Genomic DNA, 18,042 nt, shown 5'->3' with positions numbered 1-18,042 from the left:
AGTTTTCCACAGCTGGGGATGAGACAGACACCAGTCACATGACGGGCCAATGTGCCTTGTTTCAGCGGAGCGTGCACAGTCTTGACTGGTCGTGATGGAGGAGCTGGAGTAGGTTCTTCGTCATCATCTGATGGATATGTGTCCAGGTTTGTGCGGCAGTGCCTGTCCCCATATCGTCTTCGGCTTCCTCATCAGCGTCAGCATACTCCTCGTCATCCTCGCTGGACTCATCTGCAAATATAAGTAAGCATCGAAATCAGATGAGCAAGTTAGTACTACTGTAATTTACTAATTCAACATTTTTTCATCTCCCGTACGACCGTATAGCCGGTCATATGACCGTATGATGACCCGTACCGTACTGTCGAACATTTTGAATGTATTGTACGACATACGGTACGGTACAGGTAGTACCCGTAAGCCCGCCGTAAATTGTACGGCTGTAACCGTATACGGTTACGGTGGCCAGCCCTAGTCCCAATCTTTGGATCACTGAGAGCAAGTATATTCGACACTGACCACAAATACCATGTGCCACACTGCATGGTCAATCCCACGGATCAAGTTCTTGTGCTGGACCGCGCCCTCGTTTGATTTCCGTGATACGGGCGATGCAGTGTGCAGTTCGCGAAGCGAGGAGCGCTCATGTGAAGTGTATATAACACCCGTCGGAATGATGAGTACTAGTCACTACCACTGAGGTAGCGCGGTTGTCGGTAGTTGACAGTTTGCCAAAGAGAAAACCAGCTTCCGTAGCGACCTTAGACTCGTTGGTCGGACAATGGTTATGTCGTACTAGTAGCGTCTGATGAGCGCACTGCTATGGGCACTAGTCCGAATGCAAAGTCCAACGATCAGCGGAAACGACCATATTAGGTCAATAGTTTATCCCTAGAGACAGCACAGCTATACTGTATTACATGCCCCCGTCCCTACAACCTATACAGATAAGTTACGAAATAAAAAGAAAGCAAATGAAATGTCGATCAATAAATCATTGTGATGTGAAAGTATATGCAAATTTTTGAAGACTAGAAAAATGGCAATTTAAAGGTGAATATACCTCGCAGAAGCGGTCGGAGAAAATTTTGGGCGCGAAGATAGCGCATGATCATGTGAGTATGCTCGTATTGAAGGAACCTAGGTGTGATGCAGTATATGGGTTGTCTGTAGGACATAAGGAAGCCCAAGTGTCTGGAAAGCTTAGTTAGCTTGTTCGGTTTAACTAACACGGCACCCATACCTGGAATACTCTCGCTGACGATGGGTAGTTGATTCCGAGCTTCGGCCATGACCGCTGCAAAGCCGCTAGAGAGAAGTCAGTGCATGGCCCAAATATTGCCACCGCATACATACTTGTTCAGATGGAAGTCAATATGACTGGCAAACACATCATGAGAGGCGTATCGTAGAATATAGCGAAAATACATGCTCACCAATGGAAGAACCATGGTCCAGCATTGTCCGTGACGAAACGGAAAGTAACATTATCCCCTATCGTCGTTCCCATACTTACGGTGTCTCTCCAGATTGGGTTAACGAAGTTCGGTGTACTATTGCCTGCAACTCTGACAACGGCAAATTTGTGCTGTCTGCTGTATTAGAATGGAGAACGACACAGAAAACGAAATGACACACTCCATGAAGGTGCATAGGATGCTAGAAAGATGATGAGCAACAGGAGTGAACAGTACCAGGATGGACTTACTGGACCGCCAAGAGCTGCACCCGTGTTGGGAATGGTGATCTCTACGACCTTGTTCGGGGGAAGCTCGTATACGCTTCCGCTTGGCAGCAAATCCGAGGGATGTTGAGCCCCGCTGAGCATTTGCAACAGAACCGGCGTCGGAGGGCTATGGTACGAAACGTTGTTGATCGTGAAGAGGCCATTGACGTTACCGGCAACTAAGTTGAGGTTGATGTCTGCCTTGCCAATCTCAGGCACACCGGGAGCCGGAATGTTCATCAAGGATGCAAGCTTTGCTTCGTTGAATGGCAAGATGGAGGGTCCAGGAGAGCTCGTAGGATCTTCCTCGGGCGCACCCTTGTACCTGAGGATGGCTTGGTTCAAGCCGCCTGCAAACGATTGATTTCCAAGGTTGGGTAGTACGCGAACCCAGTAATTAGCCACAGGTTGGTTCGCATGGACGATGACAGAGTAGCGCTGGCCAGGGAGCACCGGAAGCGAATCCACAGTCTCAGGGATAGTTTCGACGCCATCAGCTTCAATGATGGTCATGATATGGCCATCGATAGTGAGGTTATATGATGGGTCACAAGAAAGACCAAGGACGCGGAACCGGTAACGTTTGCCCTGCTCAACATTAATGACGGCAAGAGGTGACAAGGGTCCACCAGAGTAGCGCCCCAGACCATTGATGAGGGTGGAGTTGTTGGTGACGGGGCCGAGGATCTTATTTAACACAGTCGTAGGATCGTGGTACCTGAAGAAACTTGTAAAGACTTGTAATGCAAAAGGCTGACAAGCTAACTCATACCAGTCGGAAATCGTCAGTACTGTGCTCTCTGTGCCAACACTGGTGAATGGTAGGTCTAAGCACGAAAGCAATAATACGAACCATCATCTACATCATACAAATCTTTGTGTGGATCATCAGGGTCATATATGACAAGTGGTCCTCTAAGACCATCACCTGGACGTAAAGATGTGTAGCAAAGGTCGCAAAGATAATCAGGGGTACTCACAATACTGGGTGGAAAAATGCGAGTGATACCTATCGTACGAAATGCCTTAGCGAACCTCCTCTTTAAAAAATGGGGGACACGAACCAAAAAGTTCCCGTCTGGTTTGTGCTAAATTGGTGGAGGAAAGAGCGATTTGGAGGGATTGGACACTGAGTGATGAACGAAGTGCCATCTGCCCAGTTCGTCTTCTGTTGTTGAATGCCATGCCAGTGCTTTGAAGGGTATCAGAGACCTTACGGTGTCAGACAAAGTAAAGGACATACTACGCTCGTCGATAAAGGCATGTCTTTGTCCTGTAATTGGTTTACAACATTGATGCTAAAGTTGTCATTCTTCGAAATATTCAGTGTCAGACGTGAATAAAATGCTTGCACAAACCTTCTGCGCCTTGATGAGAGGACCAGGAAAGATTCCTCCTGCGAGTGTAGCCCTGTACGAGAGGAGGATGAAGAGGTATAGGGGAAGATATAGGCGCATTAACTCACGACCGTTTAAAGCCGTCAGGCGCGATTACTCTGTTGGCGATAGTAAGGTCAGTGACAGGTCCAATAGTGGACGGGTGTGCGCTAGGCGGCGAATGCTGCAAGGGCTCAGAGTTAGATCTTGAAGTTACCGACATTGCATGTGATGAGGCAAGAAGACAGCCAGCGAAGACAGTGTGGAGAAACATTGTGACCAGGGTAATATAAAATATGCTGCCTAACACTGGCAGCCGTAGACGTGGAGATCAACTCAAAGGTAACGGAATAGAAAAATCATATGCCGACTCCTTATATTTGTATCGGGCAACACTGCCAGTGAGCCTGTGGAAGTGGCATTTTAAGTCGAGAGACAATCGGAGCCAAAGTTTGGGTTGCTAGACCACTTTGGATCCACGCAAAGACAAGCAGTGCACGTTGTGAAGTGGGATGTCCGGTCTTTCGTATAGGTTGAATAGTGGCTCCAGTGAATCAAATTCTCGGGTCCAATTTGAGTTGACAACAGGCGAAAGCAAGGTGGGGTGCCGTGATTAAACCGACTGGAGAGTTTATGCGATGATCTTCTTCATAAGACAGATACTGTAGGATAAACATTATGGTCGACTAGCCTGAGACAGGCTAAATTTGCAACCTTAGCGGTTTGCCGTCCGCTTTTTGGACACAAAAATACATGCCGCGTATAAAATGAGGGGATGGACCTTCAAGTTTGAAAGCCTTGGCAGGCCCTCTGATGAAGTTCTCCGTGGCTCGAAGCCGTTAGCTCTGACATGGTTATTAGTTGACAAGACTCACTAGCGAGGACTATACTGCATAGTATTAGTAATGCCGATCTAACTACCATAATGGTCAGGTGACTCGGTTGCTCATCAGTCACTGCATCAATCATTTGGCAGTTTCAGGCTGACCGTGACAACCAATGATTCAAGTTCCTGGTTAGTAAGTCCAACTCAAACTATCAAGCAAAGAAAGGTCAAGGGGTACACTCGCATCATCCTTTTAGCAGGGCGCCCAAACTTGAAATATCACACACACCATTAGCGAGACTTTCCAGTTGTACTACATACTAGAACCACCACGTATATGGTGATAGGGGCCGCCTCTGCTGACGGGTTTGTATGGCCCTTTCACCGCACTGCTGTGCTTCAGGCCGACGGCGGCGCACTAAACTCGATTCAACGGTATGTAGCTACTGGAAGTTACCGTGTCGTAAACTTATCGCTTAACAAAGGTATTTTCTCTCGAGCTCCTGGACCTGGACGGACCCTCAGGCCTCAACGTTCAACGGGTATTGAAGAACCGGATCCTTGTTTTATACTGACGAACCAATGTTTTGATGATTGCACTTGTTCTAATCTCGAAAGTACTCTAGTGCAATTGCAACATATTAATATTGAAGTGCGCGGTGGATATCTAAATGGTTGGTCGGGCCGCGTCCAACATAGTTTGGCATCGCCTCGTTCCGACTTGCCACATCAAACACCACAGGTCATCGTGATCGATAGCGCTCAATCACTTCTCTGCCGTCGATCTCGAAAACGGACTGGTAGGATCTTCCTCGAGCATTGCCCCATGTGAGAAGACATGTGCGATCGAGCGTCCACGCGAGTGCGATGTTATATGACCCCTGGGCCTGACGCTTGGACTTTGCGGTGCATCCCCTAGGAGATCTAGCCTGGATTGTAAATTTCGATATTCGATATTGCGGTTTGTTGCAATTGCAAGTTGGCCAGACGGAGAATACCGAAGAAGGTCTACATTTCCTAGCAGCTTGAGTGCATCGCAGTATTGTAATCTCCATGATGACGGCGAACCAATGCCCGCCACTATTCCATTTAGAGAAAAGTCCAGCAAGAACACACCGAAAGTGACTGAACTTTGAAGTTGGCTTTGATGGGCTGAGTGCGGTGAACAGTTTTCCAGTTTCTCCGTGCCACTGGACGTCGATGAACCTCTCCCATCAGAACACCGCTTGCTATGAATTGCTCATCCCGTAATGCTACCGCCAAATGCCAATACCATACTGCTACTTCTTCAACATGACGCCTGCCTTCAAGACGAAACGGTGTTGTCCTCCGAGCCCGTAAACATTCGTCTTTGATCGGGTAACGAGGGCGGGCCATATTGCAACTGCATTCATACATTCTTCATGACCTTTAAACTCCCTTCGATTTGGTATTTGGAATGAGCCAAAACATTTTACTGGAGGTCGATGGCACTGCGCACACTCGAGGTAGATTTTGGACAATGGACGGGTGTGATTACTTATTGTTCTCTCTGACTTAGCTGCATGTATTATGTATTCTATACTGGCTCCGAGTTTCCATAGGAAACCAGGCGGTTCGCCACTGCGGCGTAATGTCACACCCACCTTCCTCGACAATATACCCTCCCGGCGCCTTTGAGTTTGCACCGTACACATGGGTCTGGCTTTTGTCTCCACAGCTTCAAAAACTGCATCCCTCTACCTATTCAATTGTGATCGTACAGCCACCATCCCCATGCGCTCGAATGTTATCCATCCTCGATGGCCGCATGAATATTGTTGTTTCTCATACCCAGCAGCTACTGTATATTGCCATGTGACGTGCCCGAATGCATTTAATGATGTCCCATCCACTCCGTCGACTCCCAAGATCTACGTGCGCGTCTCTCAGGCGTTTATACGTCACCTATGTCATGATGTTTTCCAAAGATGTCCGTAGCCTTGCTGCCAGCGCTCTGCTCGTCTTTCATCTGAGTCCCTGGCTCCGCCCACTTTCAGCCAACATGTTTCATCTTTCTGCTTCGCCATTCTGCTCCTAAAACGATCCTCATTGGAATCCTGCGGATACCGTAACATTGGTGCGACACGGTCATCATTGTCACTATCCTCGGTGAGCTCACCACAACCAAAGGTATACGAACCTTGCATGTAATTATTGACCTGTCATTGCAGGTGTTCAGGAACGATATGGATCATGCAATAAATGGAACCCAATCCTTGGACCCACGGACAACCAACTGCGTATCCCAACTTCGAAGTGGTTGTTTACAGTACATCGACCTCCTCTACCTAATACTCTGACCCAAATCACCATATGTCAGGTGCTGCGTTATCGATCAAATTTACTTGCGGCCAGTTGTTCTCAACACGCTATATATCTCCATCGTGAATTACAATTGGTGCATCCTCATGAGGACGAAACAATCCTTGACATTTCTATATCGTGAATGTAGAAAGTGGCCTACTACAAAGCATTTCAAGCGTCCAATTCTTGTCTTCGCAGCTTCCAGAATGTATCCCATCGCATCCAATGGAGCAGCTGGTGATTCCTTGTATGAGCGCATGAATTATCGTTGTTTCTCGTGTCGAGCAGCCACTCCAGCCCATCACCACGTCACTCGTTCGAACGCATACACATAGCTTATTACAATATCACCCCTTCGTCCCGTCGATTCCAAAGACCTGCTTGTGCACCGCATGCAGCCGATCGAAGTTCTTCCTTCTGGCATCTCAAACTCGTTACCAATTATATCAGGTAGGAGCGCTTTTTTCCAGCGCTCTACTCATGATTCATCTCTACTTCGAACATCGCCCACCCCGGTCCAACTAGTTTCATTTCTCTTGTTCGCCAATGCCACCAAGTCCATCATTGTAGAAATCCTGCACCACACAAGTACCGGTGCAACGTGGTCGCTATCCTGAGTGAGCCCTCACTATATATGTTACGCAAGCCCTGCGTTCAAAGGATTCTCATCGCAGGTGTTTGGGAATGTCATCTACCATGGGAGTCAATGGTCCCTAGCCTTACCTGGACCGCTGAGAGACCAACCGAGTTCACATCAGTTCTTTTACTAAAGCTTTCATCTCAATTATCGTGTATGATCTCCTTCGTGAATTAGTGCATGCTAAGGAGGATAAAATGATAGATGATCTGGCTGTAACGACGGAGCCCGTGCCAGAGCATGACATTGCTCGCATACACATTCTTGCTGTCCACAGCTCCATTCGAGCCGAGTCCTTGAGCCCGGTGTGACATACGTAGTGAAGCTAACTCGACGATCTTCGACGCGCAATACTAGCACTGAGCAGATCCCTTGAGGATTTCTCGACTATTTCTGGAGGGCCTGAGCCTTGTTAACATCATTTAGACCATTCAACGTTCAACGCTTAACAGTGACTCAAACTTAGCTTCAACGTCGACGGGGTCGATTCCATGTTTTCAGCCTGGGACGTGTAACTTGCAGCGTAAATTCCTATGGATTTCAACGTTTCAACTGTAGCCTATTTGGCGTGAGAGAATACCTGATCCCGTTCTACTTTCGTTCTGTACAGTGATTCCGCAATGGGTAGCAATGATGTCTTTCATTGATAACAATGCAGGGAGAAACATTGGGATCGCGGGTCAGTGTGCCATAATACTTAAAAAGCAGTTTAATGGGTAATATTCCAATGTCTAATTCTATTCCTACGTTTGTACCCTCACGACATTCAACAAAACTGTGACTGGCAAGCATACAACTGAAGTCACGCTAGAGTGGCTCACTCAATTGCAAAAACGTGATCGACTCTGATTCAGACGCCGACATCGCCCTCTGCAACCACGAGAGCACATCGTGCCTCTGGGCTTTATGTTAACTAGGTTCACAGGTGTGCCTCACTCACAGCATGTCAATTTCTGAGATTTTGTATTTGCGAGAAGTTGCAAAATCTTACTTACAAGGTATGTATGATGTGTGATACCATGAAAATGTGATCGTCAATGTACACACGCAAACTGCTCAGAGATCACTGTGTTTTAAAAACGTACAGTTACAATATGTCCAAGGTCTTGATGTTCATAATGTCAATCGAAACCGTGTCTTTGACCTGCGCGGTGATATTATAGTCCGACGCGATCCTCTTGTATTCTCCAACGCGTTGCTGCGCTAGCAAAAGTGCACTGAAAGCCTGTCCGAGGTGAACCATCAAGCGTAATGATCGCGAGTGGGATTCCGAGTCAACTGACGAGTCCTCTTCTCCAGGTGATTCGCTGGACGACTCGTCAGTGTCGCCTAATGCAGACTCAGACTCGGACAAATCCCCTACGCTCTCCGCTTCGTCTGCAAAGTCAGGCAGCTCAAGGAGACGACGATCCCATGGACGGATAAGAAAGAATGTCTGCCGAGTGCGCCTTGCGCGCGAGAACTGAATCAGTGTCTCGTCCGTGGTGATCAGCAAGTCCCGAAGCCCATCTGCTTTCACTCCATACGTGGAATGAGCAACATGACCAGGTCTCCGTTTGACTTCCGTGACACGGAATGCGATGCAAGGAAGACGGAGTCTACAGTTTGCGAAGAGGGGAGTATTCATGTCCTCGAGTAGGTTATACAATTTCGAAGCTGAATCCACAGCCACAATGTTTCGCAACGAGGAGACCGCTGTCTGAATCTCATCTTCAGACAATGATGGTAGGGAGCTTGGCGGGGTTGCATATGAGATAATGTCGGCTGGAAGGCAACTATTGAACTCGGACGATTGTCCGACCCAGTCCAGGGCGGTGATGTCGCCCGATCTAGCCACGATCTCCTGCAGGAGCCGCCCAAGCGCGTTTTGCTTCCTCTCACCATAGATTACAGGTAGATGGACACCGAAGATACCGAACAACGAGTACGCGATGTCTTCCTGCATGGTGGTGACACGTCTTGATGCCCATTGCAGTTTCTCTCGAGCACCTCTCATCCCTGGACGGAAGGAGGTCAGGGACCGTGCATCTATTCCCGTCGCACCCTCCAACTCCTCCATGATTGCTGGGGACTCTTTGTGGTTGGGAGAGCGATCGTCGAGATATAATGACCAATCCTTTTGATAAAATATGACGACTTTCGGAGCGACGAATTCTTGAAAGGTCCATCCTCGCTCGTTCCAAACACTCTTCGCCAGTGCACCAGGATGGGATGAAGGAGGGACATCGGATAGGTAGATTATGGTGAGCGCTGAGTGGCGGTACCAGACGAACATGGAGTTGACCGATTCTTGAAGCTCGACGTTGTTGCTCTTATCGATGCAGCATGTATCCATCCACGCCCAACAATATCCCGCATCACGAGCGACTTTGCAGAACGACTGCAGTTTCGTGATCCCACCAAGTTCATTCAGCTCGTACACGACTTTGTCCTTGATGTCGTGCAGCAGCGCCTCCGTCTCTTCCCACCTGTGTGATAGTAGGACGCAGCGGAAGTGCATCGCTACTACTTCCTTGATGCGCTCCATATCTGAATGTTTCGTTGTGAATGACAAAAGCTCCTTGTACTCTGGACTCGTTTCGAAGGAATTTAGCTGTGCTGCACGGTTGCATAAAAGCCCGGTAGAGGTGTTGAGCAGACGAAGGGGGGCGTTGCTGAGTTCAATCAAAACTGCTCTTCGAATAGCGTCTTCTACTTCTGATGGACAGACATATTGTTGACGCAGATCTACAGAACAAGATATGTGTTTTGAGATTATGCAGCAGTGTCCCATAGCTTACCTCGTATCTGCGCTTCGGGAGAATCCTCCAACTTAGACAACACAATTTTAAAGACCTCGATGGCCTCATCGTAACGTTGCGCGCCACGCAGAGCTACATGTGTCAATTGGTATCCAACATGAGACGAAGGATTGAGTTCGGTGACCTATGCATAGCCGAAGTCAACATGGTCTGCGAAAACGTAGATGTCATCGCACCTTTTGCGCGTCGAGAAGCGCATCCTCCCATAGCATTTTATTCAACTTTGCCTGGCTGCGATTTGCAAAGATGACATCGGATGTAGAATCCAGATCGACCGCCATTGAGTATAGGTCAATAGCCTTGTCGTAATCGCTTGAAGCGAGTGCGGCATGTCCATTGACAGCACAGAGTGTGCTGCATTGTTGCTTGAAATCTAAGAGAAATGCAGGTGAGGATTGTAGCATGCGTGACATTACGGATTCTAGACTTGCCGTTGGACCAGTCAAGGCAGTCAGCCTTGGTATTTTCGTCACTCAAAACCATCATGTATTGGTATGATCTCACAGCATCTTGAAATTTACCTGCCCAAAGGAGTGCATGACAACATTTCTGGTATGCAGTGAGCCACAACAATTTGAGATCCCAGCCGAAGAGCTGGACAAGAGTTGATTATGAGAATGGTTTCCAATGTGTATTAACGTACCACCACCAAATCCTCGTAGAATTCATGAATGACCAATTCCGATGACAAAGCACTGGAGTTGATAGCGGCAGTGAAATGGTCAGCGGCTTCGTTGTGACATGCATCATCCAAGGCTTTGATTCCGAGTTGAATACGTAAATATGCCTAACATGCAAGTTGCAAAGATTAGATGACCCCGCGTGGCTGCATGATACTTACTTCCACGATATGACATGCACAATTGTCGACATTCGGACAGCCAGTAGTTAGTTCTTTGAGGAGCAGGTTTGCCTCGTCATGTCGATTTGCGTTGAAAAGCGCGATGACCTGAAATACACAATGCAGGGGAGAGTATGCGAAGCAAATGTATCATACCTTGATCAAGAGCAAGGAATGGAGGATCTGTGAATCTTGGTCCGTGTACATTGATGCATCACCAAATACTGCACTTGCATCCGGGACGCGGCCTTGTCCACAGAGGGCAATACCCTTGGATACATAGCCGGTCAACGAGGGCTGGATGCTGATGGACTATGTCACTGTGGATTTAGCCATTCATAACGAGGAAATGACGGGCCAGTGAATCTCACCTTGACTGCATCCTGAAGGGCGAGGTCCCAGTCGTGTTTTCGCGCCATAACGAATGAGCGATGGGCGTAGGAAGTAAAGTTGTTCGAATTTGCATCGATCTCTTGCGTGAGTAGTTCTTCTGCGGCAGACAAGTCACCATCTATGCATGCATCGCGGGCTGTTGTGTTGGCTAGGACCTGCACGAAACATGCTCGAATTGTGGTATATGAGTCAAGGATGGATACATGCCTTTGAACTAATACCCTGAGGTACTGCCCACTCTAAGATTTTATAGCCATCATCGCCGAGGATGCGGCTGCCGTCCACGGAGAAAGTCACGCATGTCAGAAAGGATGAATGCTTAAAGATGGCAATGGTTCGTCGATCTGAGAGCCGCCAGAGACGGATATGGTTGTCATGAGATGTGGAGGCGACGAGTTTTCCAGCAGGATGAACGGCAATGGCATTGATATAGCCAAAGTGGCCCGCCCAAGGATCACCGACCTGCTTCCAGGTTGTTGTGTCCCATTTACATATGGTAGAATCAATATAACCGGCAGAGTGACTGCCCCGTCTGGTAAGATCAAGATAATTGGCACATGCGCATGTGAGAAAGCGTGTGCCATCGGGCGTCCATGCGCATGATGAAAGTGACCAATTCTGCGATCGCCAAGGCTTGCAATTGAAGGACGCGACGCGTTCCTTTGTGCCTGAATTATAAATTTGGATATTGTCTGAAACTGTTGCGATGGCAAGAAGTTCTCCAGAGGGCGAATACCGAACGCAGTAGACTCCACTATCATGCTCGATTGGACTTCCTTGCAGCTGCCAGGTATTGGTGTCCCACAGTTCCATTCCATTATATGAACCAGTGGCCAGCACTGCCCCATCGGGAGAAAAGTCCAGTGAGGTGATCCTTGAACGGGAGCAGCCACCGATTTTGGTGAGTAATTCGCCAGTTTTTGCGTGCTGGACGATGACCTCTCCATAGTGATCATTACTTGCTATCAATTGTTCATCTCGTGATACCGCCAAATCCCGCACCCCGCCGCTATGCCCCCTCATCTTCTTCAATACAACACCTGTCTCCATGTCCCACATATGAAGTGTCGTGTCTTCCGAGCCCGTAACCATCCGTCGTTTATCAGGGAACACTGCGACTGCGTTTACGTATCCCCGATGGCAGTTGAACTCTCGCAGGGGCGTGGTGATTGGAATGAGCTCCGACATTTTACTGGAAGTTGATGGTGTTGAGGACGGTGGAGATGGACTTTGGGAGGGATTGTGGATGTCTTCCTGTAGAGGTGCGTGTGTTGTGCTTTTTATGGTGCTTCACTGCGTCGATCTGCCTCGTTTCTATAGACGCCCAGGACAATTAAGGCTGTTTGCCTCCACGCTTCCATAACTGTTACAGTACTTAAGAATACTTCCTACTCGCGTTCTTCGACAGTATACCCTCCCAGCGCCTCAGTGCATACATGCACCCAGCTCTTGTCTATACAGCTTCCAGATTGTATTCCATCGCATCCAATTGTGTTTTCCAGCGCTCGAATCTGACTATCTATCCTGTATAACATCGTTGTTTTCGTGTCGAGCAGCTACTCCGGCACATCACCATGTCATTCCTTCGAACGCATGCATATAGCTTACTGCAATATCACTCCTTCATCCCGTTTCGACTCCCAATCCTGCTTGTGCATAGGATGCAACCGAATTTCGTAGTACAGGCTCGGAACTTCCTCACCATCACCATACCGCCAGTGCCCACACCTCATTGCGAATGCCTCTCCATCTTCAATACAATTCCCACAATTGCATCATCTTGTTACACGAGCCTGTTACCATATGTTGTCTATCAGGAAAAACTGCGACTGCGGTTACACCGCTCACAATTTGCAACAACTCGACGGAGTGCGGTGCTTGAAATGAGCTTCGACATCTTACTGGATGCCGGTGATGTGGAACACGGTCGAAATGGACTTTGGAGGGATTTTGTCTTTCTTTAGGCTGCAGAGATGCGTGTATTGTGCTGTTTCACCCCGTTTCCATAGACACCTTGGTAGGACATAGTCCCGTTCGCTTCCACACTTCCGTCAAGGTTACAAGCATGAATAATGTCTTTTTTCATATTATCGTACAACCTGTCCGAGCGGTCACTGTTTGTGTATATCATCCATTCTCTATCGAGCCTACTGCAATATCATTTTTCATGCAGTCGACTCCTCAGATCTACGTGTACATCGGATGCAGCAAAATCCCCGCCTCCCATGACTCAAACCCGCTACTACTAGTGCTACGACAGGAATTTCCGCCTTAGTTTCTGCCTTCCTAGTTTAATCTAAACGGGGACCCCACGTTCTCTTCAGCACGCTGCTTGTCGCTCATCTCAGTTCCCAGCTTCAAAAACTCTGGGCAAACTCGTTTATCGTCGTTCACTAACCCTTCTCCCACACCCATCTCATCGGAATCGTGCACACTGCAAGTATCGGTGCAAGACTTCTTTTAGTTTTACTAACCCTGCAGGCTCTCACTGCATTCCAATTACGTCTAATTATTGACTTATATCAGGAACTCCATCAATCATGCAACGGTCCAAATTCTCCGAGAAAAGTGAGTATCACTACATCTAAGGAATTCTTCACAGCACACTCTAATGTTCTGAGTTCAATGACCATGTGCCAGGGCTAGGACTAGATCAGTATTCCTCGAGGAAAGTGAGTACTATTTATAGTCTCAGCTCTGAGTCTCGCTGACCTAGACTGTCCAACAGTGACAAAACTTGAACGTCGACGGGGTTCCCTTCATGCTTGCAACAAGTGGTTTGCAGGATGTAACAGTAAGATACAAGACATTGAAATTGCATTTAAACAGTAAAAAATTGCAAGGAGAACCGCAACTGTTGCAGCCCGCCCTTGTCCTTGTCCCGTTCTCGGCTCCATGCATGACACAGCTGAGGATGCAACGAGAGAGGGACAAAAGCACTGGCAGGTAACTGCGGTGTCGCGAGGTGTGAATTGCGGATGTACCCGCCTTTCCCAGATTCATCTTGATTTTGATATTCCTCAGGCCAGGAGGGGACGGTACTTTGATGGGCTGATGTTTGACACAGCTTGAGCCTTGAGCCTCAGGGTCAGCACCAATCAGTCGAGGACAACACAATCGATCCCACGAAGTGATAGTACTGGGTCGTAAAGAGTAGTACTTGGCGTTACTACATCATATTGGATTGTCACTTGCATCCGAATCCATATGCTTCGGACTGAAGGCATGAACGAGGGAACACAAAGCACGTCAAATACGATTTCATGTTATAAAACAGAGGATGGGTACATCCGCCATACGATTCATTAACGTTGTGTGAGCCCAGCAGGAACCAGAAGATGGGCTGTAGGCTAGAGCAGTTTGATGTGAGGAGCGTAGATGGGTATAACGACACGAGCCCACACATAGTGGCTTGGGCGTTCTGGCACTGAAAGCGGCGGCGAATAATGCAGTCTTATGTTGTGGGTTAGTTGAAGGCCAGGCTGTCAGTGACGGCGTCGTCTATTCTGTGGTGTATATGAATGTGAGATTGTGTGTAAATGGGAAGCCAGTGTGTATACCTTTCTGGCTGATGTCTCACGTGGCACCTTGCGTATGGTTCGTTGCATCGCGAACTTGAGTGATCTCACTAGGATAGCATTGAGCTGTCATATCTCACAGAAATTTTAGAAGGTGTCATAGATCTCAGGGTAAAAGCAAGTGCACTTCGAACGGACCACTCTGAGTGTGGTTCTATTAGATTGCACGTGTTCCATACATACCGCAATCAATGGAACTTGTCATGCAACATTCAACGTTACAACGGTGACATAGAGGAGCATGTACCGGGTAGTATCCGACCAGAGCAAACGTTCTCCGAATAGTCCCGTCCCGGGTCGGATCTGCTGAGGTGGGCCCGGACATATTACTGATGGGAATTCATATATGTAAGTGGCACGGTCTTTGAGAATATTCGTTCTCGGCCTTGTACGACGTTGGCAAATGAGTCTTAGTTTTACGTCCTCTTCAATTGACTTGTTGAGCGCTGCCATCACGGCGGCGGCCTCCAGGCTGCAGCTGACCACCTCCGTCAAACTCAAAATTTCCCAAATTGATCGGTTGCCACCAGCTGTCACGTATCACCGAGGGTTCTGTGCACGTGACGATTAACTCCCTCCATTCCATCATGACTCGGAACTGTTAGCGCACGCCAGCTTGCCTGATAATCGAGGTGAGTAGCATGTAGGATGCATCCAAAGCGTTTCTCTTGGAACAACTCTTCACATTCACCCCAATGTTCATGGTAGCCTTTCGTTCGCAGGTTTATATAGCCTCGAGCTGAGCCTTATTGCCTGACCCACATCATCACGGGCACATCTATTTGCCACTTTGCCGAATCAAGCGTTTTCCTGGCTACTGATCCGAAAAAGTCAAACATGTTGTCTTTCGGACGAACGAGCCGGTATCTGCGTCCTTAATAGCCATCAGAGCGCTGTCTCCACTATCAGGAAACGTATAGGAATGCCTTGAAATGTCGATTTGATTCCTGTCCGATGACCCCCATTTATAATCCATATCAACGTTCACACACAGGGTCATGCTTTCTTGGGCTAGGGCCGCTAGGATGGCTCGAGATTAGTTCCAAGCTAACTATGCACTCTGACAAGGCTTCGGCCAATTGGCAATGCCTTATCTCTGTGCCAGTGTGGGCTCGTGACTTTTCCTAGTCATGAGAGAACTCGTGCCTCTATCACCTGGACTTTTTAAATAGCTGGAAAATACGGTTGGATACCTACCCGTATCCTCATTGCACACAAGCTCATGATGACCGCACAAGCATCAGAGAAATATGGCATCATTAGCTCTCCTTCGTCAATAACCCGTATGTCCGAGGACAACGATGAATTTCTTGCAAGTACTCTTCCAATTTTTCTTCTTCAGCCTCAATCAGTGTTAAAATCGTTAATGAGTAACAGGTCACCTTCGAAGATAATGACACACGAGATCCTATGAACTTCTCATACAAAAAAAAATGGACGATCACATTGGTGGCGTGTGCTTTCACCGGGATAGTCGGTAATCCAATCTACATCATAGAGCGATCAGAGAATTGACAGAATCTTATGTCTCTAGCTGCAGCGGCGTCCTCTTTTTCTATGGGCTACCAGTCGATGATGCAGGACCTGAACTGCACTCAGTTTCAGGCCACCGTTGGATTGAGCATGTGGTCAATCGGATTTGGCACGGTTCCTCTCATCACTTCGTCCTTCACAGAAGAATTCGGTCGCCTGAATATATATATTGTCTCGTCATTTGGATTCCTGCTTACGGAAATTATGATTGCCCTGTAAGTTCATTCATTTTTTACGGACGTGACGCTGATTGATAGACTAACTATTGTAGCTCACCAAACATACAGACCGTCATGCTTGGACGTCTTCTCGGGGGCGCATTCGGCTCAACAGGTTCAACCTTGGTGGGTGGTTCGGTCGCCGACGTATGGAAGCCACATGAGTTGAGCAATTTGAGATTTTTACCTGTTTGATCGCTACAGCTATCTTCACAGGCGTGGACGACCCATGGCGTTTTTCGCTCTTGTTGCCGTGGCTGGAACGGGCCTTGGGCCCGTAATTGCCGGTGTAATAGAGGCAAGTCCTCGCCTTGGCTGGAGGTGGATTCAGTGGATTCATGCTATGTTAGTCCCTTGAAACACATCACGCATATTGCATTGACTGGAGTTTCCTACAGCTTTACAGGGGCTTATTTCATTTTGGTTGTGTTGCTCATGGAAGAAACGCGCGCTACCATAGTTTTAACTCGCCTGGCAAGGAAGAAGCGAAAAGAGACAGGAGATTATAGATACCAAGCGAAAGCAGAGATTGAAAAACAAAGCTTGATAACTTTGATCAAGATTTCGTGCACACGACCGATATGTCAGCAAATTTTACCGATGATCTACACGGATCAGCTGACATTTTTCTCTTTTCAGATCTCTTATTGACGGAGCCTGTCGTCCAGAGTTTCAGCGTAGGATCTGCGGCTGCTTGTTGTAGACAGAGCTAAACAGGATAATTTCTTTCACGCAGTTGTGGATTGGCTTTACGTGGGGCGTTGTCTATACCCTTGTCGAGTACGCCGTTCCATGTTGTTGTGCTTACCATCTAACCCATGTATAGGTCTGTCTCCACTGAGTTCCAGGCGATCTACGGGTTTGACGTGCAGAACACAGGATTGATTTTCAGCACCCTCGTGTGAGTCGACGGGATCTAGAACTCGTGATGATGATTTACCATTATCCGGCTTAGATTTGGGAGCTTCATTGGATACTTTGCCAACATCTATCAGGAAAAGTTATACCAGTAAGCATGTGCTAGCTACATTGCACATCTACGGATCATGGACCTGTTCAAATTAGGAAATATTATCCTCGGAAACGTCAGGAAGCGCGTCTTTATCTCCCTTGTGTTGCAGCAACCCTCATACCAATCGGGATATTCATCTATGCTTGGACAGCAAGACCGGAAGTACATTGGATAGCGCCAGCAATCGGTCTCACTGTTTGTCCTACGCATCTCCTTCACAGATGCGAGACTGACATTTCTCAAGATATTCATGGCGGGCGGGTTTGTGATTTACATGGTGGTCTTTCTGTATCTCGCAGATTGGTGAAAACATTTTGACCTGTGCGATTGAATGAAACTTATCAATCTCATAGCTATGGGACATACGCGTCGTCAGCTATTGCAGGTCAGAGCATGTGTCGTGAGTTCGCCCTTTCCGCAATTCTCGAATGCTTCTAACACTATGAATCGCCAGGAAATTTGGCTGCATCGATCTTTCCTCTTTTCACGACACAAATGTTTGCTCGCTTGACGGATAAATGGGGTCTGACCCTGTTCGGATGCATAGGTGCTGCGCTAGTGCCCATACCATGGGTAAGATAGCACTAGCTACCTGTCAGTCCATCATTAAATGAAGGCCAGGTACTTTTCTTTTATGGGTCTAGGATTCGTGCTCGAAGCAAGGTGTCACGAAAAATTCTGGAGGAAGAAGAGTTGCAAAACAATATGGAGAAGTGACTAGACACCGCGGAGGAGCGAGAATGAAATATAATGCCATTGGTATCGAAAAATATTAG

The 18,042-nt window shown here is 47.7% G+C and overlaps 3 protein-coding genes across 3 annotated transcripts; 1 reads left to right on the top strand and 2 right to left on the bottom strand.

Annotated features, from left to right (window-relative positions):
* Positions 1-756: 756 nt before the first annotated feature.
* Positions 757-3,630, bottom strand: F5891DRAFT_451915 (laccase). Its single transcript, XM_041371883.1, has 13 exons — positions 3,192-3,630; positions 3,085-3,136; positions 2,970-3,038; positions 2,791-2,918; positions 2,707-2,735; positions 2,580-2,654; positions 2,499-2,526; positions 1,709-2,444; positions 1,639-1,659; positions 1,437-1,588; positions 1,357-1,380; positions 1,244-1,308; positions 757-1,194 (listed from the first exon to the last, which is right to left on the bottom strand). Exons 1-13 carry the CDS (start codon positions 3,374-3,376, stop codon positions 1,112-1,114), a joined length of 1,647 nt encoding a protein of 548 aa, XP_041224146.1. The 5' UTR covers positions 3,377-3,630; the 3' UTR covers positions 757-1,111.
* A 4,636-nt stretch (positions 3,631-8,266) lies between these two features.
* F5891DRAFT_1042571 (uncharacterized protein) lies at positions 8,267-8,666 on the bottom strand (the record flags this gene model as incomplete). Its single annotated transcript, XM_041362111.1, has 1 exon — positions 8,267-8,666. A coding segment is annotated over exon 1 (242 nt), but the record flags the coding sequence as incomplete, so codon positions are not given.
* A 7,138-nt stretch (positions 8,667-15,804) lies between these two features.
* F5891DRAFT_1129401 (major facilitator superfamily domain-containing protein) lies at positions 15,805-17,983 on the top strand (the record flags this gene model as incomplete). Its single annotated transcript, XM_041364392.1, has 15 exons — positions 15,805-15,819; positions 15,881-15,980; positions 16,038-16,251; positions 16,308-16,418; positions 16,471-16,599; positions 16,653-16,837; positions 16,894-16,931; positions 16,991-17,034; positions 17,081-17,155; positions 17,210-17,263; positions 17,320-17,461; positions 17,511-17,569; positions 17,620-17,666; positions 17,721-17,839; positions 17,888-17,983. The coding sequence occupies 15 exons, from the start codon at positions 15,805-15,807 to the stop codon at positions 17,981-17,983; spliced, it is 1,428 nt and encodes a 475-aa protein (XP_041224144.1).
* Between the last annotated feature and the right edge of the window lie 59 nt (positions 17,984-18,042).

The sequence above is a fragment of the Suillus fuscotomentosus genome (assembly GCF_016647785.1).
Source record: "Suillus fuscotomentosus strain FC203 chromosome Unknown F5891scaffold_38, whole genome shotgun sequence".
Lineage (NCBI taxonomy): Eukaryota > Fungi > Basidiomycota > Agaricomycetes > Boletales > Suillaceae > Suillus > Suillus fuscotomentosus.
Note: the sequence above shows the minus strand (reverse complement) of the source record. Positions and strands in the feature narration are given on the sequence as shown.

Bases quoted from the DNA above. Each gene is read 5' to 3' on its own strand.
- F5891DRAFT_451915 (XM_041371883.1), bottom strand. From the start codon at position 3,376: ATGTTTCTCCACACTGTCTTCGCTGGCTGTCTTCTTGCCTCATCACAT. The intron at 2,736-2,790 runs GTTCGTGTCCCC...TTCGTACGATAG, and splicing joins AACCAGACGGGAACTTTTTG to GTATCACTCGCATTTTTCCA. The intron at 2,445-2,498 runs GTATGAGTTAGC...AAGTTTCTTCAG, and splicing joins GTACTGACGATTTCCGACTG to GTACCACGATCCTACGACTG.